The sequence below is a fragment of the Chionomys nivalis genome, chromosome 3 (assembly GCF_950005125.1).
Source record: "Chionomys nivalis chromosome 3, mChiNiv1.1, whole genome shotgun sequence".
NCBI lineage: Eukaryota > Metazoa > Chordata > Mammalia > Rodentia > Cricetidae > Chionomys > Chionomys nivalis.
Window position 1 is genome coordinate 58,382,582 of NC_080088.1, and position 19,153 is coordinate 58,401,734.

Sequence of the window (19,153 nt, forward strand, 5' to 3'; positions counted from 1 at the left end):
TTGTGGGAAGGTGGTACACACTTGTGCCTGTGTGTGTGTGTGTGTGTGTGTGTGTGTGTGTAAGGCCAGAGGTCAACCCTGGGTGACCTTGGGAGTCCTCCACCCTTGTTCTTTTGAGACAGGGTCTCCCTGGAACCTGTGCAGGTCAGATAAGTGAGGTTGGCTGTCCAGGGAGTCTCGGGATCCACATTTTCGGTGCTAGGATTCCAAGTGTGCTGCCAGACCTGGCAGTCTGTGTGCCGTTCCCTCATCTACTGTGCTCGACACACTGATTAGTGAACAAACACCAGTTGGCGCTGCACTTTGCTTGGTTTGTTGCACACCTGTGGCTACATCTGTTTCCTCTTGAATGGGCACCGCTGAAGCCACATCTGGTGGTAGTCGTTGATTTTGACTGTTGCTATTTTACCTTGGGGGTTGATAGAAAACTTGATTATACAGGGACTTTTTATTGTTGGGGGAGGCAGTGTTCCATTCAGGTTGCACGCAGGTCTTTGCTGTTCCTCTCCTTGCTTTGCTCTTATCTGGGGATCTAAGAAGCACACAAACATTCCTGCTTCCCTGCCTATTGCCATCTTCTGAGTCCATCAGTCGATTGTTTGCTTATTCCCAAGAGGAGCATATAAAATGTAAAGATGAATGATAAGTTATATTCTGATAAGCTATAGTCTAGTATGAATTTCTTTAGGAGATTTATACAGATCTTTATGAAAGATTACTGATGGTGTTCATTCCTTTATTAAAATTAATCGTAGATGCCTGCAAGTGTGCATTAGCGGTAGAGTGTCTACACAGCATGCACAGGCCCTGAATCCTCAGCATAGGGGCTTTGGGGGCAGCTCCTCTGAGCATAGCCTTTGTCTTATGGGTTTAATTTTCTTTTTACTGATTTCTGCTCCCGGCTTTATCTCCTTTTCTCTGCTTATGTTGTCTTTTGTTTCTTTTTCTAATTCTGCGCAGAACAAGTATAGGATACTGATTCCAGTCATTTACTGCTGTATATGTTTATACTCCATATTGGATAGTGACTCTCCACTGACACCACATGGTTTTTCAGGAAAACTACATGAAAGAACGGGGTTCAGGGAACACATGAAAAGCGAAATTTTCTTAGGGTTTCATTGAAAATCAGAAAAGGATGAATCTGGGAGATTTTTGTTTATCAACGAAAACATGGGGCATTAAAGACCGCTACTGAGACATACTTAACAATGATGTCCTTGCATTTAAAGATTGTGTTCTTGCATTTTATTATCCAAACTGATCCTAGTGATGGTGCGTACAATATGGCACCCGAGCAGGACAGGATGCGGCGACACCATGCACACAGCTGGCTGCACCCCGAATCCAGTGACAGTCCCTTCTCTCACAGAGGTTATATGGGCACTGATGTCTAGCTGCACCCGTCTGCTTTCTTACCCTCCAGCAGCCTGTATCTGTTTTTACTGATGGTTGCATTTTCTTTTCTATTTCACTCGCAGAGATGCTGAACCGATTGTCAGGATTGGCAAATGTTGTTTTACGTGAATTATCAGGATGTAATGCTGACCAGAACATGACAGCTCCTTTCTTTTCTTTTTTTTTTTTAATATTTACTTATTTACTTTTTATGTATACAATATTCTGTCTGCATGTGTGCGCAGGCCAGAAGAGGGCACCAGACCTCATTACAGATGGTTGTGAGCCACCATGTGGTTGCCAGGAATTGAACTCAGGACCTTTGGAAGAGCAGGCAATGCTCTTAACCACTGAGCCATCTCTCCAGCCCCCATGACAGCTCCTTTTAAAGCTGTGAGTAACTTTGTCCAGATCCAGAATAACAAGACCTCTGCTGTGTGTTGTTCTGAGAAGAATACCTTAGGCTAGAGGGATGTGAGCATCCTCTCTTATGCAGTAGAAGTGATGTTTAAGAAAACCACTGCCACTCTGTAAATGATCCTCTGCTAAGGACTATTAGTCCGAGAGCTGTGGGAACAGAAACCAAGTGTAGATGAGCTGGGAAAGATGGGTCTCTGTTGTCTGCTTTGCCAGTTTAGTACCAAACTGTCTTAAGAAGTTATTATTGACATCTTCCTCCTCCCCGTCCTCCTCCCTCTCCTCCCCTCCCTCCTCCTAGGGACGTAGCTCCTGCTCCATGGGAAAAGTGTAAAGAGTAAATGGGGCTGGAGCACCATTTTTTGTTTGAAAACCTCGTTTATTTCTATAAATTTGTCTGCCTTTCTTGTAGTTCGCATTGTATTTTCCAACCCTTAAGGATTCAAAAGAAGTCCATTAACTTTTTCAAAGACAAGCGGCAAGCTAAATAGTTAAGGGCTTTTTTTTTTTTTTTCTTTTTTTTTTTTTTTTTGGTTTTTCGAGACAGGGTTTCTCTGTAGCTTTGGAGCCTGTCCTGGAACTAGCTCTTGTAGACCAGGCTGGCCTCGAACTCCCAGAGATCCACCTGCCTCTGCCTCCCGAGTGCTGGGATTAAAGGCGTGCGCCACCACCGCCCGGCTTAAGGGCTTTTTTTTAAATTTTCAAATAACTTTAATTTATTTTGTTTGAGACAGGGTCTCATGTATCCCAGGCTGGTCTCCAACTTGCTCTGTAGCTAGCCAAAGATGACCTTGGACTCCTGATCTCTCAGCCTCTGCCTTCTGAGTGTTGGATTCTGACAGCTGATGCAGGACCGGGAACTGAAGCCAGGCCTTGTGCACGTGCGACTTTCGCTCCACCAGCTGAGCCACATCTCCAGCCCTCGGCTCAGCTCTAATTTTGAATTTTGGGTTCCTCCCAAAATTTACTTAATACTATATAATCCTTACCTCCCTTTATTTTCCTCTTGGATAAAATTAGGATAATAAAAGTTCTGGGGCTGGAGAGATGGCTCAGCTGTTACGAGCACTAGCTGCTCTTCCAGAGTTCCTGAGTTTTCAGTCTCCATGGTAGCTCACAGTCGTCTGTAATAGGATCTGGTGCCCTCTTCTGGCCTGCAGGTGTACATACACAGTACTCATATATAAGAGAAATCAAGTTTTAAAACAAATCCTCTAAATTAGACAAAGTACTATATTGTAATGGCAAGGATAACTGTTGTGGGATTAGTTAGGGCTCAGTTTCAAAAGAGAGGAGTTGGCCAGTGATTGAGGTGAGGATGGAGCAGTCCCTGCGGGGAGTCACTGCCTTTCCCCTGTGCATTATTTTTATTGCTTTCTGTCTAAATCCCAGGAATTACACCAGGAATCTAGCATGGAATTGAATAATAGCACGCAAGATGATGTTCTGGAACGCCTGGCTGAAGCCGAGAAGTTAGTGGTGGAGCTGAAAGACATCATTAGCCAGAAGGAAGCTCAGCTCCAGCAGAAGGACGAAGCTCTGCAGGTATTGTCGTTCGCTATTTCCTGAGCATTTGATAAAGACAGGTCATCCGCTTAGAGCATTAGACCTGTTTCTTATTCCTAAGTGCCCTATTGCGCTGCCTGCTGTGAGCAAGTTGTGTGCTAGGTAAACTCGTTTATTGTCTTCATTGCTCTACGGCAGGAGGAGCGTAAAGCTGCTGATAACAAAATTAAAAAAATAAAACTTCATGCAAAAGCGAAACTGACTTCTTTGAACAAACACCTCGAAGAAATGAAGGCACAAGGAGGAGGGGCTGCTTTGCCTACATCTACCGAACCGCAGGTAGCGGAGCCGCTCTCCAAGGTATGGGAACTGGATAGAGACTGGGTGTCCTCTGAGCCAGGAGCCCTACCACCGCACATCTGCAGTGGGGAGATGATACATCAGAAGCGCTGCCCTTCCCTGAGCCTGTGGTTTGCTTGGAGCGAAGGCCACACTGGGAGAGCAAAGGCATACGGAAATGTGGGCCTGAGCTGGCAATTGTTACCCAGACTCCCAGTGAGACTCTCAAAGGGCCGACAGGAAGACACGAGTTCTGGAGTGAGACAGAGAGGAGAAACATATACTTTGTGGATGAGTTTGATTATTGGTTAGAACATTAAAACTGTGATCTCTAAGGTTTTTCCCTGCTCTGAAATCCCTTTATTGCTTAACTAAAAGAATATTCTCTGTTTCTGTAAGTGAATAGTGGTTCATTAATGTTTTATGAACTATGAGCTGAGTTGCCTGGCCCACCCTGGTGTCCCTGTAAGGAGGCTGGCAAGGTTTACAGAGCAGCATCTAGTCGGGATGCAGAGGGACTAAAGCTGTCTTTAGAGGGGTGTGGCATTGCTCCAGGTGTCCTCTTCGCCTTTCTGTTCGGAGCCACACCCGGGTATCTATGTAGAGAGCAGGGACCGCCAGGTTTTGGGGGCGTGTACAGATTACACTGGTGCTGTTGGGCCACTGTGGCCTCGACTGCCCCTGCCCCCTATATTATGTTATCAGAAATGTTCGTTCTGAGGGGAGTTTTTCAAGTTCTGAGCCACAGCCCTTGAGGGCACTTGTTACCTCCCAGTTCCCTGCTTAGCCTTGCCTTTCAGGGACATTGCTGTTCCTTGTCTGCCCTGGGGATGTGGCTCAGGAGAAGAGCACCCATGCAGTGTGAATAAGGCCCTAGGTTTAGCCCCTCCTACAGCAGGGGCACGAGAAGGAGGAGAATAGAATAGGGTTGTTTAGCATCGCAAACTTGGTTTTAAAAGCAGGTAATTTCTTTGTTTGAATTCTTTTCCTCCTCTATGGTTCCTATGATAACTCTCTTCCCTGGCTGTGGTGGCAGGCACTAACCCTTTCCTTTTCATGTTGATTCTTTCAGACTTCCCTTGAGTCGCGTTGTCAGATTTTTTATTTATCCATTTTCTACTCTGCATTTCACTCTAGCTTACTACTTAGCCCCCAGGCCTTAGACGTGCCAGCATCTTCTATCATCATTCCCTTTCCGTGTTCAGTAAATGATGTCCAGCCGTTCCAGTCCGCTCCAGCTGTCAGTCACAGCAGCCCTGTACCCATGGTGTGCCATGGTGTGCTTAGCGCAGCGTGCATGTGTGCATGTGTGTGGCAGGGACATGGACGGACAGCGACAGACAGAGAAGGGTATCAGAGACAAGAACAGGGTGTGTCAGATCCCTCGAAGCTGGAGTGACAAGTGTTTGTGGGTTCTAGTATCCAAACCCTAGTCCTTGCGGTTTAAGCTTTCTTAAACTCAGCTATCTTCCCAGCCCAAAATTCATCTCTTTTTGTTAGTTTCTTAGTCTTGCTTCTGTTGTTATTTGATTTTGTTGTTGTGGTTGGTTGATTGGTTTTTATTGTTTGTTTGCTAGCTACAGGGTCTTTCTATGTAGTTCTGACTGTTATGGGGACTCTAAACCAGGATGGCTTCTAACTAAGAGAGATCCTCCTGCTTCTAGCTCCTGAGTGCTTCTATCACTTCAGTGAAGCTGTAATTAAATGTCTCTAAAAGGCAAATAGTGTAAAAGATAAAATATATATTAATTATAACTTTTAAGTAAGTGACTTCAATCTATTGCAATTTTCAGCATGATAAGAATTCCACAGAAGAAGAGATGAAAGTAGAAGAGATAAAACGTGAACTCTGGGAGAAGGAGAAATTAATTAGCCATTTGCAAGCCCAGCTTCACCAGGCGCAGTCAGAACAAGCGGTGAAGGTAGGAGCAAGTCACCTCGTTATTATAGCTTAACAGATCCCTACCAGCCAACGGCTATCCATGGTCAATGCCTCTTTCTCGACAATCAGTAGCGATCTCCCATCAGTCGGCTCCTCCCTTACTTCCACGTCTACTCATTTATTAGTGTTTGTATGTGTGCGTGCCCTTCTCCGTTGGCATTTGCACATACTCAGTGTATTCTTTCATATATGGACCACGTGTTCTCAGAAACTCTGGAATTGCATGATTCACAGCATTTGATCAGCTCCGATGCTTCCATTTTCTTCCTAGCAGGTTTCTGTTAACCTTTATTTTTGGTTGTGCATTATTTTTTACCAATTTTTATTAATATTTTTTAGATTTATCCTTTTTCTTATTTAACTCAAGGCATTTTGTTTTGTGTTTGGCTTTCTCTTCTGAAATGAGTTTTCTTTATATCAACCTGATGAATTTTATTACTTTTTTTAACTTTTCTAATTCTAATTTTCTTTTCCTGTCCCATACATTTTTCTTGAACATGTTTAACTCTGAAATAAGTTACAATTTCTTTTAGCATATTGTTCTGCTCCTTATTCTTCATGATTTTTGTTCTTGTTTTTGAGGCTAGGCCTCAGATTGTAGCCCAGTTTTACCTTGAACTTGTGGCAGTCCTTCTGTCTCAGCCTCTTCAGTGCTGGAATTATAGGTATGAGCCACCATGCCTGACTTTTTAATGATATTATATAATTGTTCATTCATTTTCTGTGTGAATATTTTTGCTTGCATGGTATATGTACTGCATACCCCCAGAGGTCAGACAAGGACATCAGATCCCTGGAACTGGACTTACAGATAGTTGTGGGTGCTGGCACCGAACCTGGATCTTTTCACAAGAGCAGCAAGTGCTAGTGCCACCGGACCTTTGCTAAGCCTCTAGCTATACAGATCTCATATGGGAGTCTTTCCTGTGGGTGGCCTGCATTCACCCATGATCTGTCGCTTCTCTTCTAAGGCTGACTACCACCTATTCCTACAAATTCTTCTTGGTTACCTTGGATTTTTTTCCTGTTCCACAGGACCATCAGATGTAGCTCTAGTGCTGTCTCCTTTTTATTTTACAGTCTTTGATGCCAAGAAAATCCTGATTTTCATGGTTTGCCCTTAACTTGTTTAGTCCAAGGTTTGTAGGATGGCTTCCTACATGTTGTTACTGTTGTCCATGTTCTCTGCTCACTGTCTAATTGCTCTGTCTCTTTGCTATGTTATCTTTCAAAGAAATTGAAAAACATATTGCTATTGCTTCTGTCTTTCTCTGAAAAATTTTGGCAATTCAATGATACTTTAAAAATTAGCAAATGAAATTCTTTTTTGCATTAAAGTGGAAATTAGAAGGAAATATGGTAGGTATTCAAGGCAAATGAGAAAGTCAAACGAACTAAGAATGCCAACCCCATTGCTTAAGGAAATATTTTCCCCCTTCAGTTGGATAAGAGTTCGGCAGAGATGGAGGAGTTTGTCCTGATGAAGCAGCAGCTTCAAGAAAAGGAAGAACTCATTAGCACTTTGCGAACTCAGCTCAGCCAGACACAGGCAGAGCAAGCTGCACAGGTAGGATGATGGCGCCTCCATTAGGAAAAAATCCATGGGGTCCAGAATGGTGCAGGTGGCAAGTCAACCCCAGCATTCACTTGAAAAGCTTGGTAGATGCAAGTATGGTAGCTAGAATATTAAAGCCAAGCTAGGAAGCTGTGGTAGAAAAAGCTAGAAATATGGTAAATGGTTCATATCTTAGTAGGAAACACCAGAACCCCTCACAAAATGCCATTTATATTGGTGAACTTGCCATAGCTTTATAATGGTTGTTTTTATTCCTTAGGTCCAGATACTCCATTTTAATAGCACGCAGAGATTGTGTATCTTAGAAATGGGCTCATAGCTGAACTCAAAGGAAAGAGGTAGATAAAACAAAAGAAATAGCTTCATTCTTTTCTGATTAAAATCTTGTTAGGAAGATACATCTTAACCTTCAAGTTACTTATTGAACATAGACTAAAGAAGTGGAGAGGGTATGAGGCTCCTTGCTAATGACTCTAGTACACAGCGTTCTTCTTCATGGTCATTCTGAAGCCAGAGCCAGCCTTTTTGCGCCGGCTCCCTTAACTCTGTTTTTCTCAGTTTCTCGTAGTTCTCCTTCGAGGATGCTTTTGTACCATGGCACATTTTCATTTCGGAGATCTTTGCACACAACATGCAGCTGACCTTAGCCATCAGACATATTAATGACAGAGGTGTATTCCATGTAGGAATGGCTGATGGTTGGGCCCACAGAATTATATACGCAGAAATTGATAATCTTATCCTATCAGCTTCTGTTGGAGCTTTCATGCTTCTTATATACTGTAGGATAGGAAAATGTTACTTTTTTTTTTTTTTTTTTTTTTTTTTTTGGTTTTTCGAGACAGGGTTTCTCTGTAGCTTTGGAGTCTATCCTGGAACCAGGCTGATCTCGAACTCACAGAGATCCGCCTGCCTCTGCCTCCCAAGTGCTGGGATTAAAGGCGTGCGCCACCACCGCCCGGCTGTTACACTTTTTTTTTTTAATTCTTTTAAGTTACTTAAAACAAAGGCAACCAAGGTATATAAATATGTTAACAGATCCACTGGGGAGAAGCCATTCCAAACAAAATCCAAAGGCCAAGTGTGGTAACACAAGCCATTGCCCTAGCATTCAGAAGACTGAGGTGTGCAGATCATGGGTTTAACACCATTGTTGGCTACAAGGCAAGTTCCTGGCTAGTCCAGGCTACACAGTGAGACCTATCTCAAAAAATAAAATTGATAAAAGTAGCATCAGCTTTAAAGTATTTTGTGAACATGATAGTTATAGAAACTTATACAGAAAAAAGAGGGGTTTAAACAGAACCCTGAGAGCTAGGCAACACTCTAGACAAGTCATGTTCTTGTGGGGAAGACAGAGAGGAGCCCTAAGAGCTAGGTAACACTCTAGACAATCCATGTTCTTGTGGGGAAGACAGAGAGGAACCCTGAGAGCTAGGTAACACTCTTGACAAGCTGCGTTCTTGTGGGGAAGACAGAGGGGAACCCTGAGAGCTAGGTAACACTCTAGACAAGCCGTGTTCTTGTGGGGAAGACAGAGAGGAACCCAGAGAGCTAGGAAACACTCTAGACAAGCCTCATTCTTGTGGGGAAGAGTTGGGAAAGACAGAGAAGAATGCATTAAAGAGACCGGCCTGCAGCAGTGACAGCCAGACATGGCTTTCTGCAGAGGTGGTGTGCCCTTGAAAACACACACAGTTCTTTAGTCAAAGCAAGTTTGGAAACCACACAAGAAAGAGTAGATTTGTATTTCCATATGAGGAGCATTTTGAATAATGTTCATGGTTGAATTGCTAATTTACAGGAGTGAGGTTCTAGGACCATTTTTGAGCATGAGTCTGATACTGAAGGAGTTAACAGAAATTTAACTTCACATGTATGTTTCATTTTCTAATCTTTTCAGAACTAAAAATAAATCTTCTCCCATATTTATAACATTTTTAGTATCTGTTAAGATTTTTTAATTAAGGTTATGTATGAGTTGGTTCTGAGATTGGTAGTAGGCTTTCTCTCTTGTCTGGAGGTTACGGCTGGGCCTCCTGCTCTTCTGACATTCTCACCCTTAGAGCTGAGGTTTAGATAAGCGATTTCCGTCAGTGCTGTGTGCCCATCTTTGAAGATTAGGCTGAAAGAGTTGTCTGTGAGCTACTCTGGAGTGTAACTTGTCTAGTTTCTCTGGTGTGTGTCTTCAGTTGAGTTCCATGCAGCAGGTGGTCCGAGAGAAAGATGCCCGCTTTGAAACCCAGGTCCGTCTCCATGAAGATGAGCTGCTTCAGTTAGTGACCCAGGCAGATGTGGAGACAGAGATGCAGCAGGTGTGTGGTTCACACTCCGTAGAACGATTCTCATTTTGGTTCACGTTTAATCCAGACCTCACAGCCACGTCCCAAGCACTTCCCTTCCCCGCTGCGCTCCACATGTCCTCCATGCATTCCTTAGCTTCTTATTGGTGTCCTGTCTTTCGTTGCATATTATTTTCTGTCTTGTCCATACTGTCCCTTTTTCTTTATCTCATCAGGTTGGAACTTGGAACTCTAAAGCTGAATTTACTTGGGGACTTATGCGGGAGTCAGCAGTGGGCTTGTTTCTTTCTCATTTGCGGATTTACTGCTACAGTTCATGTTCTAACCCTGATCCAAAAATTCAAATATATGAAGTCAGTTTTGTATTTTTTTAAAAAAAGGAGGTAAAAAAAGTGATTTTGAAGGCACAGTCTTTTATTAAATCAATATTTTTTAAGGTGCACTGAAAATTGACTTCACTGTATTTGAGCTTACCCTGTACTAACTCACATTGCGTGTACTTAGAATGTAGAACCCTGTAAAGAAAGGCACTTTAGTGACACTTTGTTTGATCTGTGTTTGTACATGTGTGTTCATGTATGTGCAAGTGTATGTTTATGTACACAGGTATGCATGCACACATGCACATGTGTGTGGTGGTCAGAGAACAACTTTGGATGTCATTCCTTCCTCTGGAGCCATTCGCCTCGATACTTTACCCCTCGGAGGTGAGGCCTCTCGTTGGCCTAGGTCACCACTTAGGCTAGGCCAGCTGGCTGGCAAAGAAGCCTCCAGAATCCTGTTTCTACCACCTCAGTCTGGGATTCACCTGGCCTGGCTTTTTTTATGTGGATTCTGGGGATTGAACATAAAGTCTCTCGAGTACTTTGCCAATTGTGCCATCCTTCCCAGCCGCTCATTTCTTTGTTCTTGAGTGCAACCTGTTCCAAGTTCTAAGCGGTCTTTCAGAATGTACTACTAAGTGGAATTTCAGAGTGTGCTGCTTTGAAAACTAGACTATGAATTATATATATATATATATATATATATATATATATATATATATATATATATGTTGATTGATTGATTCAATGGGTATTTTTCAAGTGCCTGCCCTGAGATTGAAAACAGAAGAGAAATGGTTTTGCCTATAAAGATTGCTCTCTTTGGTAGGTAAGATATGCATGCTACCTGTGCTACTTAGGGACAGGACAGGAACTATGTAATTTTGAACGTGAGTGTGTCGTTTATCTTAAGTGTATCAGGCTCCGTGATTCAAGGCCTTGCTTGCATTTGGGCTTGGTTGTTGTTGCGCTCTGGAGAAGACATTTTGGATGTTCTCTTGCTGCTGGCTGGGCCATGGCATGCGGTGTCCTACTTAGTCCTTTTCTTCCACACTCGAAAGCGGAGCCTTACAGGTGCAGATGGCACTTTGGAAGGTGGGCAAATAATTGTGCTTATTTATCTGTAATTATGTCCAAATGCTTCTTTCCAGAAATTGAAGGTAACGCAAAGGAAACTTGAGGAACATGAAGAAGCCTTGCTGGGCCGTGCTCAGGTTGTAGACTTGCTGCAGCAGGAGCTGACTTTGGCCGAACAGAGAAACCAGGTACTGTCTGCGGTCCCACTGGCTGCCGGGGAGGGCTGGTTTCTACTTTAGGTTGTTAGGCAACAGTCATGAAAACCTTTAAGCGGCCAGAGGATTGGTGCCATCTGTTCATTCTTTTCAGCAACGCTCAGTGCTTCCCTGGTGGTGACACAGCGGTAAAGCAGGCGCGGTCCCTTCCCGGGGGGCATTCATGGTCCATCTTTATCGCACTTTATCTTTATCACTTTTCCTTCATTGCTGTAGGCTAGAGTCTTTCTGCAGTTTCCTGTTTTCCTCTGGCGAGTTTCTTTCTTGTCACTCTCCCCCCTTGTCTGTCTCGAGTGGTTCTTGTACCTCGTGCATGGTCTCTATTTTGCCTTTTTTCATTGGTCAGCTTTCTTCTGGGTTGAAGTAATCCGATAAGGCAATAATTCTTCTTTCTCTTGTTGTACTATATGGACCCATGCTTCCAATCTGGGCTACTTTTATCTGCCTTTGGCCTCCCTGTGCCCTTGTCCTGTGGTCATATCCAAGTAGCCAAGTTCTAATACAGAATTAATTTATAGTTAATTAATTCAACACACCCTTTGCCTGTTCACCTGGATGCTGTCTGCTGCCAGGAAACATCAGCCACATTCTTCCTCCTTAAAGCTCAGCCTGCCTTCTTTTTTTTTTTTTTTTTTTTTTTTTTTGGTTTTTCGAGACAGGGTTTCTCTGTGGTTTTGGAGCCTGTCCTGGAACTAGCTCTTGTAGACCAGGCTGGTCTCGAACTCACAGAGATCCGCCTGCCTCTGCCTCCCGAGTGCTGAGATTAAAGGCGTGCGCCACCATCGCCCGGCTTCAGCCTGCCTTCTTGAGGCAGCTTTCTCTGTAGTGTAGAAGCATGTTCCCTCCTCTTCATCCTCATAAAACCCATACTCTGCCTCTAGGTGTCCTTTCTGAGTGTCCTGGGACAGTGAGGGTCTAGTTTCCTTTGTGGTACTTCCTAGGCCTTTGCTGCTGAGGTGGCTGCCTCTGTGTGACCTCCGTCAGACAGTGTATTTATTGGTCGATGCACTGTGGATCCTCATAGCTCCCTTATGCAGCGGCCATCATCGTTCCCTCAGCACAGTAGAGAAAGGCGTGCATAGAGAATTCCTGCACACCCTGGTTGGCCTGGTAGATTTCAGATTCTTCCATCAGTAAACTAATGACAGTAGCATTTATATGAAGGACCTATTGCAGAGTCACGTGAGGTAGCGTATAAAAGTGCTTAGGGTCCGGCACACGCCAAGCGTGAATTAACTGCCACACTCCCAAAGCTCTTCTAGAGAATCATGACACACCTGTAATTCTCAAATCTAATGACTGTCTTTTCAGCGTTCTTTTACTAGATCTTTCTGCGATATTTGTTTCTTAGTTGTTGGTGGGTTTTATTCATTTTTTAAAATAGGCTTTCTCAACTAACCTGGGCTCATAGTTGCTGACAGACTCTGGACTGACAGCTAGGGAGCCTGCATGGGACCAACCCAGGCTCTCTACATATGTGTGACCACTGTCTAGCTCGGTCTGTTTGTGGACTCCTAGCAGTGGGGTCAGGCCTGTCCCTGACTCTTGAGCTGACTTTTGGGAACCTTTCTCCCCATGCAGGGATTCCTCGCCCAACCTTAATTCAAAGGAAGGAGCTTAGTTCTTCTTCAACTTGATGTGCCTTGCTTTGTTGACATCCATGGGAGGCCTGCCCCTTTCTGAACAGAAACAGAGGAGGAGTGGATGGAAAGCAGGAATAGGGGGAGGTGGGGGGGAGGATGTGAGAAGAGGAGGGAAATGAAAATTTTTAATTAAAAAAAATTTTAATTAAAAAAAAAGGTTTTCTGTGTAACCTGGGTTGCCCTCAAGTCCTCCCGTATGCTGGGATTCTGGGGATATGCCACCATGTCTGACTGGTATTTCTTCCTGTTTATCATTTATTTTTTGAAGCTTCCTCAAAGTCCACTGCTTTCTTGTGAGCACAGGGCACATCTTAGTTCTCTTCCGATGTCTCTGGAGCTTTTTTTTGTTTGTTTTTCCTTCATAGGCTTCTTTTCCTGCCCATTAAACAGTACTTGCCAGTGGACTAGCCTCAGCCAGGTAGTCTTACTATACCTGTTCTTCTCTCTTTCGCTCTTATAGTAGGTGTGATTATCCCCACTGCGACTGGTCTCTCCCAAACATTCGTCTCCCTAGTACTTTTGATATGTACCCAGTTCCCTAGTCATACATGGCTAACCTACAACCTTGGCAAGCTCAACAGGTAAAAAAGCAAAACTCACCTTCCTTCTTAAAGCCTATTATTTGTAGCTCAGAAAAGCAGGCACAGAACTCCCATTGTCTGACATCCCATTGCTGGGTACCCAGCCAGAGGACACAGAGGCCCCTGAAGACTCCTCTGCTGCAGCACTGTTCACAGCAGTCGAGATGGTGCCTGTCATGAAAATATAATGTTTATTAATATATCAGCGTAGTAAATATACACAATAGAATGTTCCTCAGTCCTAAAACAGGAATACAGTTTTGTGTTTCTGCTGCAATGGGGAACGAAGCCAGCATGCTGTTCTAGGTGAAAAAGTCAAGCATAGACAGACAAATTCCGCGTGCTCTCACTTCCATAGGGAAGCCAAAAAGGTAATGTTACACAAGTAGAAAAGAGAATAGTGGCTTCCGGAGCTTGGGAGGGTGGAGAGGAGGATAAGTGAATACAGGGAATCCTCAGCAGCACAGAGGGACAGCTGCTTTGACAACTGTTTCAACTCCTAGTAGAGACAATTGTGACTGTTCCCAACACCAAGAAAAGACACATGCCTGACATGACATCTGCCAAGGACCTGGATCTGATGGTTTCACATTGTGTGCCCATATAGAAATGTCACATTTACCCCACGAATATATGTCATTGTTATGTATCCAATTCAAAAATACACTTAAAATATTTTAACCATATTTTATCTCTTAATGGTATTCACTCAAAAGATTAAAACTCAAACTTTCTTGTTTCCTTTGTATTCTTCAATCCCTACAATTAATATTAGTCCTGCCGATTTTATCTTTTAATTCTAGCCTCTGCCCTCCTCATCAGTAACATCAGGACCAGCTCTGGTTGGGAACATCTTCACATAAAGAGCTCTTCCTGACAGGGTTTTGCCTCTGTTCTTCCACCCATACCCCGTGCATCCTCTGTCACTGAGAGGGTTGCCTCTTCAGAAACTTGTGTGACCAGACGCGTTAGTGCGTCGAGAACAGCTCTCAGTTTCTTAATGCTAAGGCATCCTCAGAGCTTGACGCTGTTTCTCCAGCCTTCTTTCCTTTCATCACTGGAGTTTTTCTCACTGCTAACTCCCAGCTGCCATGGCAGCCATGTTTTTTCTTCGCTCTCTGCCTGATTACCATTCTTAGTACTTCCTTTGCTGAGCTGGTGGCTCACTTCTAGATTTTAGATTATTTGGCTTTCTTTTAAAGGAAGGCCACCCTAATGCACCCTCTCTCTTCCCGTGAGCACTTTGCAGATATCCCTCTAGTCCCTTCTGTGTTTTTGTCTGATGCTCAACCTGTCTCCGGGCCTGAAGCCTGAGGTCCTCCAGGACAGAGGCTAGATTGCTTTATTCATTGTGTATTGAGTCCACTTTGCCATAAACTGTGCTGGATCTAGAGACTAGTAAGGATGAAATAAAGTGTCTCCTTCCCTCACGGAACATGTTTTCTAATGGGGGAGGCAAAAATGAAAAAAATGCTGACTCATAGTAAATGTGAGTGCAAGTGGTCCAAAAGGTCTAGAAACCAACATGAGGGTGTTATTCCATGTTATTCCATAGTGCTGCCTGCTTGGCTCCTAGGAGTTCCTCTGTGTGCTCCCTGCATGAAAGGATGTAGCTATGGGTCATGATGGCTTGTGTTTGTGTTTTCTAGACTCTTTCACAACAGTTACAGCAGTTGGAAGCTGAAAATGGTACTTTAAAGAGCACCATGGAAACAGAGAGACAGGAGTCCAAGATTCTGATGGAGAAGGTAGAATTTGAAGTGGCAGAGAGAAAATTATCCTTCCATAACCTGCAGGAAGAGATGCATCAGCTTCAGGGACAGCTGGAGCGATCCGGCCGAGCCCAGGCTGAGCTGGAGACTCAGTACAGTGCTCTCGAGCAAAAATATAGAGCAGACATGGAGGAGAAGACTGCTTGCATTTCGAGTCTTCAGAAGTCCCAGCAAGAGCTGCGGTCTGCCTGCGATGCCCTGAAGGAGGAAAACTCGGAGCTGCTCCGAGAGAAGAGTGAACAGGCTGCCGGGTCAGCCCGGGCCATTCAACAACTGGAAGGTCAGTGTTTGGTGGCTCTGGAAGTCACTGCTAGCCCCTGAGTGGATTGCACCCCCTACTACAGGGCTCTGTTAGCGACAAGATCTGAAGCATGAGTAGGCACCTCTTCTGGCCAGGTCTATTCTTGCCTCTCAAGTCATAGTCGTCTTGACCTCATTGTCACAGCACTAAGAACAGGAGCACTCTGTGCATTGCTGAGTAGTCCTGTGAGCGATCACATGACTGGTGGGGAGAGTGCAGTGACTGACAGGAGTGGGAGTGGGAGTTGTTTCTGGAAAGGTCTGGCCAGGTGTAGGTACGCAGATCAGACAGCAAAGAGTCGTCCGTAAGTCTAAAGGTAGATCTGGCTTTTATCATAGGTGAAAATTCCCTTTTGAAGAAAATTTTTGTCCTCTAAGCAGGTTTTAAGAAACATTTTTAAATATTTTATTAAAATTGAAAATTACTCTAAAAGTTTGACATCTTAGAAGTTTATTTTTAAAAAGTGCACCTCCTTGAGCACCAGTCCTCCGTGTCACTAGTCTCCTTCAGAGCGCTGACAGATGACCGTGTGCACACCAGTCCTCCGTGTCACTAGTCTGTGTGTCACTAGTCTCCTTCAGAGCACTGACAGATGGCAGTGTGCACACCAGTCCTCCGTGTCACTAGTCTCCTTCAGAGCGCTGACAGATGACCGTGTGCACACCAGTCCTCCATATCACTAGTCTGTGTGTCACTAGTCTCCTTCAGAGCGCTGACAGATGGCAGTGTGCATGGCCCCAGAAGACTTTAGGAAGAAATAACTTGCAAACATGTTCCAAAAATTTGGTTGTCTACCAGAAAGTTAGAGGGCATCATGAGGGAAAAGGGGAAAATTTGAGTACATTGTCCTTTCCCCGAACCATGCACATACTTCAAACCTCGCTTGCTGGGGCTCTTGCTGGGCTCCTAGGACTTGAGTGGTGTGTGGAGAACGTAAACATGACCACCAAAGCCATTTTACTTTCTCTGGTTTTTCGAGACGGGATTTCTCTGTGTAGTCCTGACTGTCTTGGAACTTGCTCTGTAGACCAGAGAAGCCTTGAACCCGTAGAGACTGACTTGTCTTTGCCTTCTGAGTGCTGGGATTAAAGGAACGAACCACCACTGCCAGGCTCCACTAAAGCCATTTTTAAGGGAGAAAGGAAAAATGAATATTTTAAATGTCTAGGCCTTTCTTTATCAGCATGTATCAAGTATGTGAGAATTCATACTTGCAAAAGTGTGTGTTTTCGAACTTCCTCTCATACCCCTCCCCTTCCCAAGTCCCTAGGATTCACTGTCTTTCTTGAGGCTTTTTCACTTCAGTTCCTGTAGAAGAGAGAAAATGTGCACCTGTCTGGCTTCCTACACATAACATGATGTTCCCTGTTCCATCCGTTTTGATACCAATAGCAGGGTTTCTCTGTGATGCTGTAACCTGCCATGTGCTTATTAATCCTTAGAAGGACATAGTTTACTGAGATCCTCTTCAGTCCAAACAGCTAAAAATGTAATCGGCATCATAATGTTAATTACGATAACTGACCAGTGATGTGCTGTATCCTTAGAGGGCGGTAGCTAGGGCTCAGCTAGACTCAGAGCTCTCTTCTGTGTGTTCATTTTCCTCAGATATCGCATCTGTTTGTTTTCTTTTCCTTAGATCAACTCCAGCAAAAATCTAAAGAAATTAGACAATTTATAAATAAGCAAAACTTGCAAAAACATGAAACAGCATCTCAGACTTCTTTACCAGATGTCTGTAATGAGGGCATACAGGTAATGACATGTAAATTTCTGTATGATATATTTATCTTTGCTGTATTGAGGGGCTCTAATGAGTATGACAGGGAGGGTAAATGTGTATTTTCTACCTGATGAAGTGCTTTTAGGGGAGGCGTCTGCCTGACTGGAATCCTGAAAGGCATGAAAGCAGCTTTCCCACAAGGAGTAGTGAGGGAGTGATGCTAACACACACATCTGAGAAGCGGTTCGACTCCAGTGCCTTAGATCTGTGTCGTGGGTGGACCGTGACTCCTGTTTCACAGTCATTTTCCCAGTGTGGGATCAGCTTTGTTTCTTACTAAGATTTGTTCAGGTTTAGGGTACACAAGTCAGTCTAAGCAACCTTACAAGTCTATTAGAGAAACCATAATATTTCTAGTAAATATATCAACAGTAAACAAGTTTGTTTGCCAAATGGCTGGCTAGCCAGTATATGCCTTTTTCCTTCTCCAGCTGTCTCTGTGGGAAACTAAATTATAATCACCCCAAGACTCTTAGTGAGTATGAGTGTCAGAACAAAGGGTGTCTGGATCTCAGTGGACCAGGCTGGCACACAACTGCAGTGAGTGTGTTCACCCACCTCTGTTGTGAGGTGATGCCCCACTAACAGAGCTGTTAAGACAAGGTCCCTGGACAGTACTATGAGCCATAAGAAAGTGTTTATTGAGACCTTTTCCAGTTCACATAGGTAGGAACTGTTTTTATACTCTAGATTGTATCGTAATACTGTATTGTATGTATTTGCTTTAGTAACTACCCTTTTGTCTATCTCTGTCCACCAGTTCATCTTAATGTTTTATGTATTTCTCAGTGGGTTGTTGATATCAGGATCCCTAAATATTTCAGAATGTGTATTATTGACTAGATTTGTTAGTAGTTGTTAGTAGTTGAGGTATACTAGTTGAGCAATTCTTTTTCTCTTGAGGTAAAATTTATAAAGCATTAAATGTATAAATCGTAAGTATGAGGATGTTTTGTCAGATGCATTCAGCTGTGGTACCCAAACTCTTAATGAGGTGAACCATATTATCCTCACCCTACTCAGTACCTTCTCTAGCATGAACTACTATTCCATTTTCCATCATAATCTTGCATGGTTAACTTATGGACCCTTTTCTTGCTTGTTTTGTGATTCATAGCTATTGTTGCATTTATTATTTTAAATCGCCATTGTAGAGAAAAGCAGAGATAAAATTAAAAATAAGCATGGTAGCAATCATGTTCTAGTGAAATTTTATTAATAAAAGCAAGTGGAAGCCCCCACAATCTTCTAATCCTGAGTTACATATTTCTATCCAATGCCATCCTGTGTAAAGGACTGTTTTTTAACTACTCTATGGGTGTGGATGGGAGTGTGTGTGTCTGTGTGTGTGTGTGTGTGTTCACAGATGGCTTCTGCAACTTCTGTGTAGCTAATCACACTGTTATCTCAGCTTTGTACTTTGTGCTAACTGTAGAACTCTACTTGACAGGCTTGGTTTTTTGTTTTGTTTTTGTTTTTGCTTTCAACACTTTGAGTACTTCTCAGCTCTCTTGTCTGCTGTTTTGTCTTTAATAAAAAAAATCTCTTTTTAAAATTTCTTTTATTTTTAAGATTTCATCATTGACTTTGAACACTGGGGTATTAATAGGCCTTGACCTCAGTTTTACAATATTTTCTGTGCTTATTCATCTACTCTATTGAATATCTGGGTTTCAATCCTGCAATCCTTTGGAAGCTATTTTGCCATTAGATTATTTTTCTGACTCGTGCCCCCTTTGTTCCATGTGTGTTAGTGTAGTTGCAGCTGTTCCAGCACTCAGTGATGCTGTTTTAATTTGTGATTTTTGAAGATATAAGAATGTGATTTTAATAACTGCTTTGATGTACTTATTTTAATTCTAGCTTCCGTATCAGTACTGGATCTATTTATCCTCTGGCTTCCCTATGCGCCAGATATTGCTTATGAGTACTAGCTGTATATTCATATAAACATTGGGATTCAGTTGTTACTTCAAG

General features: G+C 43.3%; 1 protein-coding gene across 5 annotated transcripts in view; it reads left to right on the plus strand.

The window, feature by feature from the left end:
- Golgb1 (golgin B1) overlaps positions 1-19,153 on the plus strand; it is a 58,520-nt gene that overhangs the window by 5,973 nt on the left and 33,394 nt on the right. Inside the window, exons 2-9 of one of the 5 annotated variants that reach the window (XM_057763645.1) lie at positions 3,208-3,360; positions 3,520-3,681; positions 5,454-5,582; positions 7,044-7,169; positions 9,371-9,493; positions 10,956-11,069; positions 14,970-15,372; positions 17,033-17,148. In XM_057763645.1, coding sequence (XP_057619628.1) covers positions 3,229-3,360; positions 3,520-3,681; positions 5,454-5,582; positions 7,044-7,169; positions 9,371-9,493; positions 10,956-11,069; positions 14,970-15,372; positions 17,033-17,148 — 1,305 coding nt within the window. In that variant the 5' untranslated portion in view covers positions 3,208-3,228. The remainder of the gene's footprint in view (positions 1-3,207; positions 3,361-3,519; positions 3,682-5,453; positions 5,583-7,043; positions 7,170-9,370; positions 9,494-10,955; positions 11,070-14,969; positions 15,373-17,032; positions 17,149-19,153) is intronic. The other 4 variants (XM_057763646.1, XM_057763647.1, XM_057763648.1 and 1 more) reach the window with 4 other exon arrangements.